Genomic DNA, 19,896 nt, shown 5'->3' with positions numbered 1-19,896 from the left:
CTTATCAAACGATACATATAATGCTTAGTACATATAAGAGATGATATTACTTAATCAGGATTGGCAGCATCATATTTGTCATGTACGAATAAATTAATTTCAGAAATATCACGCTCTCTGATTGGACAAAAAATTTGTCCACCATTTCATATATCAAATTTTGTAATGTTTCTACGCCGCCATCAATCTTCATTCAATTTTAACACTAAAATTAAATCACAAAAGGTTGTTATATTTTTTTCTATCTATTAGAAATAACAGATCAAGAATTTTTGAAACTCGTGGCTTGGATTTACAAAACTTTTGTTATATTTAATTCTTTTTATTGTATTCATTTCTTCATAGTTCATATCTTCTGAACTCTACTGGTTTTACCGATTTTTTATGCTTTCCATTTGTGTTGTAATATACAGAATAAAATGAAGCGAGAAGTTAAGCGCGCTATACAACCTGGTTTAACCCACCTTTCATATTGCAATGTCTGTACCAAGTCAGTACCATTAAAGTGGTCTCCAACTCCGGTTTTACCCTGATATTGCCATTTGATATACGAACTTTCCCTTTGAATATTCATTTTGAAAACTGCCTCGATTTTATCAGTTGGGTAGAATTTAGTAATCATCCTGTATAACATCCGCTAGCAATTTAGTGTGTACCACATGATGTTGGTTGTTTCTTCATGAAGAGAAAATATAGCAGTCATTTTTTTAATAGAAAGTGATTCAGTAATGTCAGGATCCTTGAATTAAAGTTATTTTTTACATCCTTTAACTGTTTTGATATTGAGTTATTTTTTTAGTTAATGAGGGATTTATTTGGTTTCATCCATCTGTAAAAGTATCGATTTCCTCTTTTCTTTGGACAATTGTTCTTGCATACTTTCTATTTCATCCATTATGATTTAAATAAAAGTACATAAATTATTTCTGAAACCCTGCTATATGCGTTTGGAATTGATGACTTTCGATTCAATTGTAAAAGGTATGAAAAACTGAAGTGTAGACTTAGTCTTGAAATATAGTAGTAAAATTAGTTTTTCTTGTTTTTGTAGAGTTTTTGTCTTGGGTATATAGATTGATCAGCCTTCATTGGTAAGATGGTGCGATAGTGATGACACAGCACGTTTAAAACAGACTGCTACTGAACACGTCAAAAGTAGATGAAAAGGAAGAAAAATATAAAATATATTTTGTTTAAAATAGAACTATAATCAACATTAATTTGTACTTTGTAATAGAAATATCTACCATTGGTATAAAAGTTTTTTTTTCATAAAACATTCACAAAAAACTCATTGTGGTATCATTCATTTTAAATGCCATTCATTGTACACATATATTTCATGAGGTCCATTTATGTATGGCCCCTAACGCATCAGAGGCTGCTTTGATACCAAATCCTAAACCTTAAGTCTTATAACGCCTGAATCATCATGTGTACTTTTTTCAAGGATTCTCTATGGTTTGTTGCATGGTACTAGTGAGAAGAGTAAGGTAAACTTTTTGGTGAACTATAGTAAATCCCGTTCAAGTAGGAAAAATCACAGTCTCTAAACCACCAACCGCCTGCGTGGTAAGTTGGATTGCATGCGCTAGGCCAGGCATCATTATCTTGGTCAAAGGTACTGAATTGCTGCCCATTAAGCCACCTAAAATTATCATCTAAAATTGTTCATATAAAACAGATTTACATAAAATAGTAAAGTTTTGTCTTTCTAATAGTAAACTTTCCCTTTTGGAAACGAAAATCAGAAGGCTTGTTAGAATTGAAATTAAAATGTCAAAATGTCTTACTTTCTCTCCATTTTCGACGTAGACCAAATAGTCTTGTTTCCTGCTACTAGCAAGTATTAAACATAGTATGTAGGTATGAAACTATTTTATTTTCAAAAAATATTTCACATTAAGATATTGGAGAGACAGTCTAGACTTAAACGAAACTTGGCCTATCATTGTCCATTGTCCAGGTGCAACATTTATGCTAATAAGGTTGGATATTGCATGGCTTTTTCCATTGAGTTCTATGGGAGCACGTGACCTTTCAAACAACTTTTTAACAAAAACACAGCAATCAGGATTATAAATAAGTATGAAATAACATTTAGGGATACCATACACCACAAAACCAACAGCAAGCATCATATGCATATAATATACTGTATGATTACCGTGAATGCATTTTATAGAATATTTTAACAAATTCCAATAACAATGTAAAAATAGATTTAATTAAATACACAAAGCTCTTATAATTCGAAAGTTATATGATGTTATAATTGTCATCATATGCATTAATACATTTGGATGATGTACATGAACCTACAATTGAACTGTATTAACAACTTAACAACACCTGGATGAGTTGTCCCGTACTATCGTACGTCGTGTACTAAGTTACAACCCTAGATTAATACTACGAGGAAGAATGACCCGGCTGGCAACTGATATATTTTATAGCCTAGCTGACCGAGCGGTCTAGGGCGCTGGACGTTTTGCAGGCGGTGTTGCCATAAATTTCACAACGGTACGAGTTCGAGTCCTGCGAATTGAACAGTTCTATAAAACTGGTATTTTTTGTAATCTAACATCAATAGGAATTCTTCAGACACTTCTATAGATATACATATATATGACATGCATCGTTCATTTTATCCTCTATCTTACATAATAACATACATAAGATGAGCTGTCCTGTACTACCATACATACCGTACTAAGCTATACAGCTATATATATCTTTTCATTTATGTTGATCATTTTTGAAGCCTTTAGATTCATATCCGGTGCCATAAAGGTGTCCAATTTTACGGACAGGTCAGAAAATATAATAAGGTCAGTTGAAGTTTTTGTAATTCAAAAAGATATATTACGCCCTACTATGACGTGGGCATTTTCACAAATCGGCCCACAAACTTGTGCTACTTTTAAATATCCAACACAAACTTTTATGTTTATTACATAAATTTATAAGGGCTTACATGCATGTATCAAGAGAGATGGTTTGGTGTATAGGAACAAGTTTTTTAAAAGGTTAAACCCAATACCCATTACTGGTTAAACAAATTAACACAATTTAAAAGAACCATTTACAATCATTGGAAATATAAATTTATAGAATTTTGGCTCGAAGTTTATAGTTTGTCAATTTGTAATAAACTAGCAATTTTAACTGGTGCATATCTGGAAAGTTTTCGTCCTTTTTGTCTTTAAAGTTGGGTTTTTTACTTTTCTTGTCCAACATTCCTCTATAGAAACTTGGTGATATAATTTCATCAGTACTGTATTGTAAATATATGAAAGAGTAATCATGGGAACCAAGGTTATAGCGGTAATCAAAAGAATGTAATCCAGGTACGAAGATCAGACATGGAAAACAGACATACACAGCAAAGAACATAAAGTAACAAAAATCATACATACAAAGTAACAAAAGCAAATAAGCAAATCGGACTCCACTAAAAATTGGGAGCATGGACCAGGTACACCGGTAGGGTAAGCGCCCTCTGCTTTTCTAGAAACAGTCGCCGAGTGGCTCATAAAAAGTCAAGTCCGGAGTGGACGAAAGAGCAAAGGAAAACTATGACCCGTTGAACAAATCCGTTTTCATGGCGCAGGTGGATGCACCGTAACGATCGACGAGTTCATGATGACGACCATAAAACTTGTGTAGTGATGACTTCAATCAATGTTTTGTGTATAATTTATATTTGATAATTGACAAATTTGGTCAAAATATATCTTTTAATTACAACATAATTACAATTCAAGTTTACCCTAACGTGACATTATTAGAAATATAAAGACAATAGGTATGGTGTATGTATTTCAGAATGACAACAACCCCATCGGGATGAAAATGTCAACCAAAGGACAACCAATGGTATTCGATAAACGACGAGACGAGAAACCATCACACCACAGGACAAGCTGCAGTTGGCCCAAAAACATCATTTACAAAGTTACAACGTAAGAGTTGCCCCTATATACTCAAGGAACATAAAAAAATAAACTTAAGGTGAAAAAGAAACAAGACATACAGAGGCCAGAGAGAAAGTCCGGTTGCTCTCTTCCTGAATTATTCTACGAATCATTTCACCATTTACAGAAGAAATTTCTAATATGGCTTATATAGGCTGTAAGTAGAATATATTAGATTATTTGGCTCTGTAATAAAGTTTTGAAGACTTTTCGAAGACCTGGTGCTGATACGAGATTTCAATTATATCAGATTTACCTGAGTTGAGTCGTTTGAACTAACTGATGATATGTCTTTGATATGAATCGTTTCAGCATTTAGCCTTATTTGAGCTTATTTCTTTAGTGACTATAAAATTCGTACAGAACCCATTTAGAAGACCTTTTTCTGTTATCTGGTTAATAAAAACAATGAATGATTCAAAAACAATGATTATGTTCAATACAAACCAAACCAACTTTACGCATCTAATACCGAAACCAACACCTATGTGACTATACACTGATATTTAAAGATTATCACTCAGAAACGATGGCTCTGTCAATTATTGGGGCCAGTATAAAAAATTAATTTGACAATCCTTCCACAAAGTACAGGATTGGTATATAGTCCTTTTATACATTCAAGATTTAAATAAAACCACAATGATAGCAAGCAGTAATTATTTCGGGCATGAACCCAGCAAGAAGCTTTAACATGAAATAAATCATTATATACTTAGTATGATCCTCTACCTTCTAAAAACATCCGTTGAAATATACATACAAAGAAGTAAGTTATATATCCTGGTGATTTAAGCAAAATATATTGTAAAGACTTGTCAAAAAGAGAAGGTCAAAATTTCTTTCTACAGATACTAAAGCCTCCAATTTTTAGTCTTTTACTTCAAATATCCGGAAATATAATATCGAATCGACTAGTGAAACCATCATTCAGATATCTCTACATCAGAAATTAAAAATGTTATTACATATAGCTAAAATGGAAATTATTTTCCAAAACATTACTGCAAAAAAGCATTTTTAGTGGGAAAATAGCCACTACTGAGGATAAAGATAATGATGCCTTGCATTCACAGCACAACTCTGGATAAACTTTCAACGACAGCTCTCTTCATTAATGAATACGTTTTAAGTAGCACTCCACATATGAATCATGCGAAACGTGATTCATGGTTGGAAAGCCAGCATATTTCTACTTTTGATATTTTGTTTAAAATGTCAAAGTAAATAACAAGTTACATGTTGCTTTTCATAATACACTTGTCCATAGGACCCATAAAACTTAATAACAAAATTTTTAAAATGTAGCCTTTTTAATGTGTATCACATTTTACAGAATTTGCATAATCCTTACAAAGACTGCTACTTAAGTCGAAACTACTTTACCGTTGTTAGTGATGTTATTTCAAAGTTGTACTATTCCTAAAAATTCTCATGTCAATTTGTTTTCAACATTTTAACTTTGCTTATCGGTAGATAATTAGATCTCAACAATATGTTATACACACACTCATTAAAAAAAGTTTTATTTGTTTTGAGGAAACTATAAGAATATCAGACTTTGAAAAAAATAAGTCGCTCGCCATATTTTGGAAGAGACAAAACTAAAATAGTAGTTTGTGTTATAGCACAAATCTAATTGGAAAGTGCAAAGACTAATAGGATAATTAATTGGAAATGGTGAATAGCCAAAATATGATTACGAGTGCAGAAGGACGCCGAGTTTGTACAAGTGTGCGGAACTTGTTCTGTGCAGTGTTTAAATCTTAATGCGTTCTTGGCATTACCATTTGATTGTCATATTTATTATATATATATCCTCTATGATACATTGTTATTTTCAACCTGAATTTTAAATTTTGTGAACGGCGGATTGATTATCGTGTTGTGACGTCTTGGTGGGAGAAAGCGAGAGAGTGAAATTACCGAATTTATTTCACATCGTGAATTATCGAAACTTTTTACACTGAGAACATTCGGTAATTCACTGTTATCTATATAATGATAAGGTATAAGCAACATACCGTTGACTAAGTCATAGTGATATATTCAAGCCATAGCTGATCCATCTGCAAGAAGCTTGATTTCTGAAATCCCGGTTAAATAGTTGACATATTTTCATTCTCAGAATGATACGCAAATGATCTACAGTCTATATGTTCTGAACAGGTGACGAAACAACACGATTTACTACATTGATGTACATCCCAAATTAAGTTTTCAGTCTTGTAGATGTTGTCTAGGCCAACATTTTTTTACATTTTTCTTACGTACAGGTCTTTGCTGTAGGTTGTATTCATCCTTAAAATGTTTTCCGCTACTGAACAGAATACAGTCATATTAATCTTTTTATCAAAGAAAACCGTACATCAAAAAGAACTTGTATAAGATAAATCGATATATATTGGTATAATCATTGTGCTTCAATGTCATTAAGTCAGAGGTATTCATTCTTCTATCTTAGACAAAGTGATGTCAATGTATACAGTTTTACGTCCCTGTTTTTTAGTACCAGTCCATATAAAATTCAGATACTGCCAATGGTAAAAAGATTCATTGTGTATAAAAACCCACCAAACAAACATTGCTTTTTAAGTCTACATATTTTATATTTTTTACAGAACGATAATCATGTCTGTTTTCAGATTTGCATTTTAGAGAAAATCATTCATTTATCGCCCTCTAAAATCAACCAAATCAAACAAAATCAAGAACGATAACTCTTGCAACGTGCAAATTTCATGTACAATCTATACAATTTTTATCACAAAAGCGCAACAACTAAATGAAAAACTGAGACTGGTTATGTGAACTACAACTTTTTCTTAACAAGAAATAAAACTGAATTCAGTGGATTTTTGACATGCTTAAATCACCCCAGTCTAATTTTTAAAAAGAGTGGTACTTAATTGAAAAAGAGAAATAAATAAGATAACATGTTATTACTTTACGTAAAAAAATGTATTACTGTGTTATTAAGTCATAGATATTCCCCATGTTCGCCTCTTGGGAGACGTTACAGTATACAAAATAACTCCATTTATTTAAAAATGCAAACAAAAGAGATCCTAAATCTATCACTATTTGGAAGAAATGTATCCAACAATACCTCAAACATCAGATGACAATGTTCTTCTCAAAACAATATTACGCTATTAATTTACATTTCTTATATAAAATTAATCAGCATCCGATAAAAATGACATTGAATGTTAAATATGTCTATGGTTCATCTTACCAATAACATTGTGCTTTGCAGCTAATTGATAAGGACCAGAGGCTCTCGTGTGTGTCGCTTATTGTAGTGGTTTCTTAATCAAATATGCGTTAATTGAATAAAATTCAAAAGTAAGCTGATGGAAGTTATGACATAAAATTATGACTTCAACATATTTTGAGTATAAAGCAACACGTTTAAATAAGTAAATTTTCCATCAATTTTACAGAGAGGTGAATGGAATTGTTTGTCACGGGCAATTTTAGAAAACGTCCACAATGCAAAATAAATATATCTCCTTTCATATTTATTCTTAAAGAAATAAAATATAGAGCCATAAGGCAAAAAATGTTACATTTTTATCGTTATACACCGATAAATCGCATACGTAAGTATCGGTTTAAAAGGGAGTACCTGTATACCGTGTTTTTGTTAAGACCCTTGTTAGTCTGTTTGTAATACATATTTTGTTTGTCTTATCTTCCAAACTGCTTTAATAGGCAATTGATTTGAAAATATTATTTATTAATTAAATGATTTATATTATATCTTTTACATTTATCATATTTTAACAAATAGTTTCTTATATATCTACACAGTACTTATTAAACTGATATACGAAAAGAACTGTAACTATGAAGTTAAATCTACTTGCACGCACCTAACTTTGTGAATATTTTGAGTACCATTCTGTGTAAGAATCTGGCACATCATTTTTCTCAATTTGTTTTTGCTTCAAATATACATCTAGAAACAAACTAACTAAAAAATCAAAATTTGTTTTTGTCTGCAAAAACATATGTTTCCCCCGTCCCGCAAACTGGTCCACTTGCATTGACCATCACGTCCACAGAACATAAAATTATGTTGAGAGGATGCAGAGAAGTTGCGTTAACCGGGTCACTAATTCCAGAGAATTTGAATTGACAAGGTAATTACGATGATTTATGACAAATTTCTAAGTTCAACTCCCACAGAAACTAGGGGATCAAAATTTCCTAGTAATTTTTTGGGTAATATGGACAATAACATATGATGTTCTTGCTACATACCACATTTCGTAAAATTTGATTTAATAGTTTCAGAGGAGTTGCGCTGGTAATTTATGAGGATTTGTTGGCAAATGTATTAGTTCAAAGGGATATAACTTCTACAAATATTGGGGTAACAAAATTTTCTACATATGATGTTCTTGCAGCAAACCACATTTCGTAAAATTCTGTTTGGGGGATCAAAATTTTCTTGTAATATTAATCCATGGGCTGGGAGGGTCTACTGTGCACTCCCCCTCATCAAATTCATGGTGCTTTTTAGGTACCTTTATACCTCCCATTACCGAATCAATCTTTGTGAACAAACTAAACACGTTTAGGTATCAATATGTAGCATCAATATGTAGCCCAATGTCTCCACTTTACAATGGTACCAAGAAAGTTGCGGTAATATTTAGGGTTTTGGAGTAAACTGAAAGAAATGTTTGTTGAATAACTTGTGGTAGCTGTTTATCAGGGTATCATTCAGTACTGATCAAAATATCTATGCATTCAATTCAAGTTCCGAACAGCCTCCAATACAATCAACCTTCTTTATTTTTCAAGGAAAGAAAAGTCATTCATCACTTTTACACCATGCCTGTAGAAAGATAATTGAACTAAAATATAAAAAAATGAAAAGAAAAAAAAAACTAGACATTCCTATTGTTTCCTCTTTCATCATCAGGATCACGGTTCTGTAAGTGTAATCTCATAACAGGTTCATCTTTATTATTCTTTGTTGTGATTGTAATACCACTATGTAATGTTTTGTAAGGGTTTATCTGTTATAAGTATTATGCTATTCGATACAAATTATCACCTACAAAACTGATCGTATCAATTTTAAAGAATGAAATTTAGAAGATATCACTCAATTTACCTACCTTGACAGCCAATTGCAAGTCAACGCCAATAGTGGCACTGGAAACAACATCAAAACAGGACTGATCAAAGCAAGATTTGCTTTCAACTTTTTTTTAAAAAAAGTATGGAATGCCAGAGAGATCACCACAAACCAAGGTAAAGATCTTTAACTGAAATGTTTAGGCTGTCTTAACATTTTGAGCCAAAACCTGGAGAGCAACATTAGCTTCCAACAAAACTATCCAAGGCTTCACTAATAGTCGCTTCCGTAGAATTCTTAAAATCAATTTACCAAACTGCAAAAGTAACTAGGATCTCTCGAAACTAACACAGCAGCGCTACCACCTTCAATGCAGATAAAGAAGAAAAGTGGACCTTGATGGTAGGACACTAACTAAGGAAGAATCCAGAAAACACCACAAGACAGGCATTTCAGTGGAAATCACATGGGAAGAGAGAGGACGTCCAAGAAACATCTGGAGAAAATCAATGGAGAATGATATAAAATCAATGGCTTACATTGGCAGTCCATGGCTCGGTACGTCGTAAACCGAGTGAGGTGAAGAAAGACTGTCAGTGGTTTTTGCTCTGTCAAAGAGTAAGCAAGGCATACTAGTAAGTCAAGTAATTCATTTTTTTTTCAATTCTGCACAGCCTTTATTCAAATTTACAAGTTTACAGAGATAGATATTTTAACGCAATGACATTGAGGTGTTTTAATCTTGCTCTAATTGGTTATGGCCAAAACGTTAAGGAGGTAGACCTAGGGTAAGGGATACAACTCTTACAAATCATTGGAACATTTGTATTCATCATTTTACATCAATTTAATGTAAGAATAAAGTTAATTGGATTGATTGCATTCCGTTTTAAGTGGAAGCTCGATAGGTTTTGGTGAAATTGAATAATGATATAAACATATCACTGATTTCAAGAGTTATGTCCTTACCATAAGTATACCTTCTTAAGCACGGATTTCAGCAAGCTCCGGAAACAACGTACCAGTTTAAACAAATATTCACACCCAGATATGTAAGTATTGTAAATGAATGAACATTATTGTGTTTGATGTTACTGGGTTCCGCTTTTATCAGTTTCTAAACCTAAAGTAACAACAAAATGACGAAGTTATTCTTTTCGTGATGTAAGGACTGAATACATTATGAGAAGCAAAAAAAAAAAAAAAAAAAAAAAAAAAAACACACACACATTGCAAAATATTCAATTCAAAGCTGTCTTGAACATATTCGGAGTTCGAGTTGGGCGACATCTTACAAAATAATCTTTAAGATGCATAGAAAACGAAGTCATTTATACCATCTATTTGTAATTCCTTTTTAAAACACATGTAAACAGTATCTAAATACCGGTTTCAGACAATACGGTATTGAAACCGTATTATTATTTCCGGAGATTTTCGGTTACAATTTGGGTTTTACTTATCAATGTATAATTAGCACAGAGAACCTTCAGTTTCCAATGTTGAAAGCTTGACCTGCTGTCATTTGAAAATTATTTTGCCCCGGGAATAGATGTTAAAGTAGAAAATGAAAATAAACCGTTTATTGAAAAAATACCCAAGCTTTCAAATATTTACTCTTAGTTGATTTAAATAGTTCCATATACGAAGAACTGGAATTGTTTTTTTTTTTACTTTTAAAACAACATTTATCATCAAATCACCAAATGTACAACTGTTTTGATTAATCAATATTAAGCCTTCCTAATCATCATGAAAACAGTCTTCAATGATTCTCTTTGGGAATTGGTTGCAGTGATCCAGTGGTTAGATTTTGCGGCTATTACTGGCGAGTTGTAATACAGACCGTTCAAGTCGGACTGAGTGCAACCATTGAACCACCAACCACCTGTGTGGTAAACTGGATTACATGCAGCTGACCAGGCGTCATTATCTTGGTCTTTGGTACTAAATTGTTGGTTGTTCACATACCATAAGGTGTTCCCTGAAATATTAAAAAGTTACTAGATTGTTTATAAGCTGTTATTTCTTGAGAACAGTGTGTCATTTTTGCAATATCAAATGTTTATTCGGTAGGGGAATAAAAAGAGTAATATTGCGTTACAAAAAACTATAATGGTACTAATAAAGGATTTCTTGCATCGGTCTCTTTCTACATTCGACATTGAACACTTTAGTCGTATTTCTCTGTAACAATTCTCATCTTAAATTTCCTACAATTTTGATGACTCTGTATCAATAACAAGGCTTAAGCCATCGATGCCCAACTTATTTCACTAATGTTTGTATTCAACTGACGTATTTCGTTTGTTTATTCTGACGCTTTCTTTTTCTTTATGTTTGTGTTGAAATATATATTTTTTATTTTTATATATTTATTTAAATGTTACATTCACGCCTAGAAAAAAAAATTTTATACCTGCTGTTCCACTGTATCCAGCGATTCTTAAACGATAATTGTCACTTCGATCATTTACTCTGAAGTTATTGTATCTAGCATGCGTCCAGACTCCACTCCATGTCTCCAACAAAATTAAGAGCTCGCTTTTGTCTGCCTTTGTTAAGGAATGCAGGATATCGTTCCCTGAAAAATATTATAATCGAACACAAAACTTTTATTAGAAGAGTTGTACGTTGATTTGTTTTTAAATAGCAGTCTTTGGAAGAATCATGCAAATACTGTAATATGTGATGCACATAAAAAAAGGATACACAATTTGTTATTAAGTTGTTTTCTTGGTCTATATGATGAAATGTATTATCATTCATTCCAATCTCTCCGCTATTAGGATGTAATTCACATACAAAATTTAATAGTTAATATTGTTTTTCAGCTATCTCCCTTAATTTTGAATTCTATTATACATTCTTTATAAAAAAATATCTCCTATGTACAGGGGTTAAATGAAAAGCAACATGTTAATTTCTGTTTACAAGAACATTATAAACAAAATTTCCAAATTTAATTTCGTAGGCTTTCCAACCTTTAATCACATATTACATAATTCTTAGCCGGAATACTGCTTAAAAATGTAAGAGCGGATTAAAGTTTTCCAAAAAAAAATTTACTCAATCGAGCAAACATTATTAGTTAACCAATTTGGAACACCAGATTATAAAATTTTAACGAAAAACACACGTAAATCTTATGCAAATAAGTAATCCTGACTTTACCAAGGAGTGGAAGCATGCACACACGTAAGGTTTGCTTTCTTTGTTTTTTTTAGGAAAAACCACCGATTGATAACATTGCTATAACAAACGATTAAGATTATACAAGATTGACAAAAGTTGTTTTTAAATGAATCAAAACACATAACGTTTGAAGTTTAAAAGATACCACATACCGATCCAGTATTCTGTGGATGGGTTGCCGAAACCATTCCTGTACTGGTCCCAGCTGACATCGAAATTTACAGATCCATCTTGTCTTCGTTGAAAAACCTTTGAATTAATATGAAGGAATATAATTACACATATTCTCTCTCACATTATAAAATAATTATACAAATGTATATGAAAGTGTAAAATACTTGATAGTTTAAAAGAATATATGATCTGAACTCCTTAAGAGCAGCTAGAAACCGATTCGGCTATGGAATTACTCCTTAAGCCAAGTCAATCAACATGCTATTTAAATCTCACTACAAAGCAAGTAGGCGATTCAAATAAAAATAAAACATTTGAAAAAATTTCGAAATGGAACAGCAATTACAGTTAAACCTGCCTAAACCAAACCATGAATAATCCGAAATCCTGTCTACACCAAACACGTCGTAAGTCCTTTTATATCAATTCAAATGTATTTTTAACCTTGATTTTAACGCTTACCCTACCGGTGAACCTGGTCCATGCTCCTAGTTTTTAGTGGAGTCCGAGTTGCTCATTTGCTTTTGTTACTTTGTATGTATTATTTCAGTTACTTAATGTTCTCTGTTGTGTATGTCTGTTTTCCATGTTTGGTCTTTGTCACATGATTGCTTTCTTTTGATTACCGCCAGAACCTTGCTTCCCTTGATTACTCTTTAATCGAATGCCTAGACAAACCGAAACAACTTAGACAATTTAAACAATACACAAGAGAAAAAAATATAATACGTGCTACTTTGGAGTTATATACCGATTATGACAGCTAGAACTTGCTAAGAATATGATAATTTTATCTGGAAATTGTAGTTTTCCCGTCGTTAAATCATTACCCATTAATTTATTGTTAACGATAACCCACTGAGCATTCCGTAATACTTAGATTTGTACGATTTTTAGACTTAAGACAGAAATAATTCCAATATAATTAGCATATGCCTTTTTCGTGCATTATGATTGTTCACCTTTTACGACCTCAGCGATGACAGTTTTTACAATATTGTAAATTCCATATATATATCGTTAACGACGTGTCTACCATTGCTTCGACAAAATATATCCGTATAGAGGCTTAAAACGGTATTATCTACTTTATTTGAAAAGCAGAGGACGCTTACCTTACCGGTGCACCTGGTCCATGCTCCCAATTTTTAGTGGAGTCCGAGTTGCATTTACTTTTGTTACTTTGTATGTATGATTTTAGTTACTTTATGCTCTTTGTTGTGTATGTCTGTTTTCCATATCAGGTCTTTATCCTTGGATTTCATTCTTTTGGTTACCGCTATAACCTTGGTTCCCTTGATTACTCTTCCATTCATTTTGGGCGTTGTATATTCAAAACAACAACACTTTTAAAGTTATTAGAAGCCCATGTTCTTTGAATATTGAAATTAACAAGTATGTCAGGTTGTCAGTTGAATGCCGCCATTTTGCGATGTCAATTTCGGGTGTCAATTTCACTTAATGAAAAAAACTATTAATATATTTCACTGACGGAGAGCCTACAAAAAAACTATTAATATATTCAGATAGTTAGGGATTGGAATTATAAGGACTAAACATTGTTTTTTTCCAGAACTTATGGATGTGTAAAATCGGACCATTCACTCACAAACCTGATATAAAAGTTCTTTAGACTTTTTTGTGAGTGAATGGTTCAATTTTACATATCGATAAATTCTGAAAAAGCAACGTTTTATCATGTAACGTATTCATTATAATCAAGAATATTCCTTTTATTTGCAAAAACGTAGGTTCTCAAAAGCTTCTTAAATACTGATTTAGAAGTAATCGACCGACATGTGAATGTTTAACGGGTATAAACTAATTTTGTTTGTACATTTTGTACTTCAAAAGTGAATTGTGAAATAATTAAAAATATAAGTTTTCTTTCGTTGGCATTTAAGAAATACTTTGAATAGGTTTATTCCCCTATGTAAACAAATATGGTTAAATGTTAATAGTTATTAAGGACATATTTTCAATATTTGTATGATGGTGCAAAATCTATTGCATTATAGATTACTTAATTCAAGTATACAAGTAAAGGAACTTTTTCATTATACTTTAGAGATATTTTCCTTTGACGAGCTGCGAGGGTTACACTTAACATATCCTAGCCATACACTGTCACGAGTGTATATATTTGTATGTGTGTAACATACTGAATATTGCGATCGGGAACAGTCTACACTTAACATAACAAAAGAACAACAAGGCTCAAACGCTGTTTATAAAACAAACACCTTTAATATGATAAAGTTATTTTATACCTTTACTTGCTGACCTATTCCTTCACTCTTATGAGGCTGACTTTATAGCTGATCTGATCCGAAAGAAGGAATATCGTTTATCTAGAGCCTTTAATCTCAGTTTCCGTTATATAGATGACGTATTATCTTTAAACAATTCTAATTTCGGGGATTTGATACATCGCATCTACCCAAAAGAACTTGACATAAAGGATAATACAGACACTGTGAAGTCAGCCTCATATTTTGACCGTCACTTAGAAATCGATGTTAAAGGAAAACTAGTGACCAAACTTTACGACAAACGTGATGACCTTTCATTTAGAATTGTCAACTTTCCTTTCATCTATGGCCACATTCCTTCAGTACCTGCATATGGAGTGTTCATATCACAACTCAAACGTTATGCCAGAGCTTGCCGAAACTACCCAGACTTTTTGTATCACGCTAGAACTCTAACAAATAGGCTTCTGGAACAGGGTTATGTTGCTACAAGGTTGAAATCATCATTATAAAAGTTTTATGGTCGTTATCATGAACTCGTGGATCGTTATGGTGTATCCATCTGCACCATGAAAACTGATTTGTTCAACTGGTCATAGTTTTCCTTTCCTCGTTTATCTCACCCGGACTTGACTTTATAGGAGCAACTCGGCGGATGTTTCTAGAAAAGCAGAGGACGCTTACCCTACCGGTGGACCTGGTCCATGCTTCCAGTTTTAAGCGGAGTCCGAGTTCCTCATTTGCTTTTGATACTTCGTATGTATGATTTTAGTTACTTTATGCTCTTTGTTGTGTATGTCTGTTTTCCATGTCTGATCTTTGTCCCTGGATTACATTCTTTTGATTACCGCTATAACCTTAGTTCCCTTGATTACTCTCTCATAGAAAATTATAGTTAATTGAATCTACTTTTTGGCATACATGTAGCAAGCACAAAAATATTTCTAAAGACATTTTTGCACAAAATTAAAATTTCATGCTATACTTTATATTTTCATACGTAAATAGAAACACATTGCGTGCAGTTTTATGAATCTACATCTCCTTAAAAGTTTATAAAATGTAGAATTTAACCTAAACTTAAGAATTTTGAGACTTTAAAAACGAAAAGAAACATTGCTGTAAAAAAAAAATAAAACAATGAAAGTAGGAAAGTAAGGACCCGCATTTAAGCCTAATATAGTGAAATTTGTCGACCCTGTAGAAGTTTGGATCGGTTAAGACATGTGTTCGTTCCCCACGGTTCCAAATGCATTTTACTTAATAAATAGGGACTTTAAAAATATCTGGTTTTCCAGATTACTCAGTTGAGACAGGATTTAGGGGACAAAACAATCGCAAAAATTCGTTGAGGTATGGTTTCAAACTTACAATTCCATATTTTCCACGATCTTATTATTTTGTGGAGACGGCAACCTTTCTGAGAACATCAGAAAAGAAGTTTAAAACCATATCATGCAATGACAGAAAATTGATACTGACGTACCGTCCATCGACCTCCATATGTTTGGAGGTCACACCAGACTTTCACTGTAATTCCTGAAGTTACGATATTGTATACGCCACTAAATCTGTAACCTTGAGCTTGAATATCAGAGCAGTCTGCGACCGGGGCGTTGTTAAATGGACTACCAGAATCACAGTCAGCTCAAGTGTAAAATATACAAATATCTTTATTATATCTTTCTTATATCCATTTAAAGCTATCTATCAAATTAAGGTTTATCATTACCTTTCGATAAATATGGCCTTAATTTCACCGCAACTTTCCCTTTGACTACAGAAAAACCTGGGTATCTAGAAGAAACTTTTTTCAAGTAAACGTTTGAGAGCACGATCGCTTTGGAGGTGGACCAGCACTTTATCGAACACGTATAGGACGAATTGGTCGCAGAAGGTACCGTGAATAGCGCAATCTTTTAGCATTAGAATGACAAAACATTTCACAAGCAATGATTTGTCCTTGTGTGAATGTGATTGAAAAGTTGTGAACTGCAATTTTAACCTCTGTAATGCTCGTAAGAAGAGAGCTGTATAAATTTAAAAACTTTAAATCAACCAATATGCATATTCTTTATTTCTTCACTTATGCTTACTTTTTGATCCATCAATATTTCATTTACATTTCATCAAAACCAAGGGTTTCAAGACATTTTTTGAGTAGTATGAAAAAAAACATACCATTCTCCAAATCATAGTGATACATTCCAAAAATTGCAGCTCCGGATACATTTTGGTTCTTGAAGTTTCGGTTGAATATTTGACATCTTTTATCGTCAGAATGGTACGCAAATGATCTACAATCTATATGTTCTAAACAGGAGGTGAAACAACACGATTTACTACATTGATGTACATCCCAAATTAAGTTTTCAGTCTTATAGATGTTGTCCAGTTCAAAATTTCTTATACTTTTCTTCCGTACATTAAGATGTTCAGACTCAATTAAACAAGATGTAAAAAAGATAAATACTTTGCTGAAGGTGGTGTACATGCCTTAGTGTTTGAAGATACTTTCTAACACTGATAGAAATTCAATGATCTTTCAAACTTTCTTTGATAAAAATTCCACATTCTTCGCAATTTCCTTAATCTATATTGAAATAGCAGTCTTGAAAAGAATCAGACAGGAGGTGTTTCACACATGTCAAAAATCCACCATTTAAATTTGAGTTATTATTCTGAAACAGTTATAGACCATAAACAAAGTCTCAATTCGTCATTCTGTTGTTGCACATTTGAAATTAAATTTTAGAGTAATCGATTAAGATTTGGTTGATGTTTTTTTTTAGATGAAAGTATGGAGTCCGAAAATCTACAGATCTGTACACGTAAGACCTATAGTCAATAAGAAATCAGTAGTTAAAAGTTAAATAGCATATCAAAAGTGTTTGTTTGGCTGTTTTTTTTTTTTTTTTTTTTTTTTTTTTTTTTTTTACCATGCATTGACATTACCATGGACATAATCTGAATATTATATGGATAGATACTTAAAGTACCACTTATTTAAACTGATATATTTGAATAACGATATGAAGAGGCAGTGTTAAATACAAAAAAATTGATATAACATTGATTTCCTGTCAAGGTGGCTAGAATTTTAATCTTCATATTAAAAAATTTTTTTTTTCACCGGTAATGTTTAATAGGAGGAACTCTAAACTATATGCGCCTTCAAAGGCGTTGTTTTAGTAAAAGGGGATTTTTTTGGTCTAATGTTATGATTTCATTTTCCCACTTACGTGGTTTCATGAAGTACCTATGGGCCATTTAAACTCTGCTAAGCAGTATATTATTTTCTTGTTATGTACTTATTACTTGATTGAAAAAAAAAATGAAATGTCAAATTAGAAGTGCTTTGTATAATGCGGTTATCTCCAGCTGAACCATAAGAAAATGAGATTAGCCTAGAAATTGAAATTGCAGCTCAACAAACCGGAAGCAGAATTTGTAAAAAGGGGTTCGTAGCAGTGAAATAAAAACAAGCTGAAAAATGAAATCGTCAGTAATTTTTGTTCATTAGGGCGCGAAGAAGGCACAACAATGTGCAAAGATGAGTAATATCATTTCGCCAGATCATTAAGAGAGTTTATCTAACACGAACCATTCAGTATAATATGACACATACTGCCTGCAGTTGAAGGTGGTATACTCGATCACCACACTCAGAAAGGAATATTTCCTCGACTTTGTCTCGGACGATATTCTTCTTTCGTGTGGTAGTCTTGTATACCACCCTAAACTGCTGGCAAATAATTTTGCACTGTAATTAACATTCCCGATGCAATACATCGCTTGAATGAACCTTTATTGCCTCTCAGACAACGTGTATATAGTGAAACTTTCTTTTTGAAGATTGAAAATAAAACAAAAACTTAATTATCTATATGTTTTTGGAAGAGATGCAAATCAAGAAAAGAAAAAAGCAGTATAGACAATAAGCAACTGGAATCAATGTAACACTGTAATTATAATAATCTGGAAGTACATTACATAAAATAATTATACACCAACAAAACATATGAAGGTATATAGGAATCAACCCGTCTGTCTATCTGTCTGTCCGTTTGTCTTGTAAGCATAACTTCTCCTTAACCACTTAATGGATTTTGATGACATTTTTTAGCAAGGTTGGGCATCATTTATAGATGTACATGAAGGCAGAGGATTCAAAAGGGAAATAATCGTACTTTATGTTTTACATGTTAAAACTTCGTATGTACAACTCCTCCTAAACTGCTCAATGAATTTTAATGCAATTTTATAGAATAGATAGGCATCATATTAAGATATTGAGGACTTCAACGGAAGATAATCCGGCTTCAGGCTTATACATGTTAAAACCTCATGAGCGCAACTTCTAAACAGCTCAATGGATTTTAATATTTTTTTATAGAATGGGTAGGCAAAATATTTAAATGTGCATGAAATAATATAATTACGGTTTGAGGACTCCAAAAAAAGACAATCTAACATACATTAAAACCTTGTAAGCGCAACTACTTCTAAAATGCTCAAGGGAATTTAATGAAGTTTTATAGGAACGTTGGGTATCATATGTAGATGTGCATGAAGAATAAAGGTACTGCCGGAGAAATCCGAAGATTTTCAATTATTAAAAATAGTATATAAATGTAATAAGGACAAAAGATGTACATGAAAAAAAAACGGTATGTTAAAAAAATCGTCTGCGATAGATAATGAACGTATCTCCTAAACAAATTGTAATAAATATACATATATACATATTTTTGAATCCGTAAGTCAAAGCGATTAATTTTTTCCACAGAAGTGATGTGGAACTCATTAGAATAAGCAGTATACATTTATCACCGATGGACTGTGATAATATATGTGAAATAGGAATAATAAGGAATAAATACTGCGTTCGTTTTTTCTTTTTCTTTTTTTTTTCTTTTTCTTTTATTTTGTTTTGTTTTGTTTTTTGTAGTTTTTTTTTGTTTTTTGGGTTTTTTTGTTTTTTGTTTTTTGTTTTTTTGTTTTTGTTTTTTGGAATATTTCATTTTAACCCCCTATTAGTTTTGAGGTATAATTTCGGTTCAAAGGCAATAACTTGAGTAGATTATAGAAAACACGGATATTTTGACATTGTGTAAATATATCCCTACATGTGTCTCCCATGGGTTTTAATGTCCTTTTTGAGTTGCGAGTTGTGAATTTCCCTATGAACAATGTCTGATTT

General features: G+C 32.3%; 1 protein-coding gene across 1 annotated transcript; it reads right to left on the bottom strand.

Annotated features, from left to right (window-relative positions):
- Positions 1-10,805: 10,805 nt before the first annotated feature.
- Positions 10,806-16,899, bottom strand: LOC148612206 (angiopoietin-related protein 6-like). Its single transcript, XM_088595366.1, has 5 exons — positions 16,875-16,899; positions 16,180-16,340; positions 12,420-12,516; positions 11,492-11,656; positions 10,806-11,056 (listed from the first exon to the last, which is right to left on the bottom strand). The coding sequence occupies exons 1-5, from the start codon at positions 16,897-16,899 to the stop codon at positions 10,806-10,808; spliced, it is 699 nt and encodes a 232-aa protein (XP_088451492.1).
- Positions 16,900-19,896: the final 2,997 nt, after the last annotated feature.

This window comes from Perna viridis, chromosome 7 (genome assembly GCF_037379345.1).
Source record: "Perna viridis isolate PV_CMFRI_1.1 ecotype Kerala chromosome 7, ASM3737934v1, whole genome shotgun sequence".
Classification (NCBI taxonomy): domain Eukaryota; kingdom Metazoa; phylum Mollusca; class Bivalvia; order Mytilida; family Mytilidae; genus Perna; species Perna viridis.
This window is presented reverse-complemented; position numbering and strand designations above follow the sequence as displayed.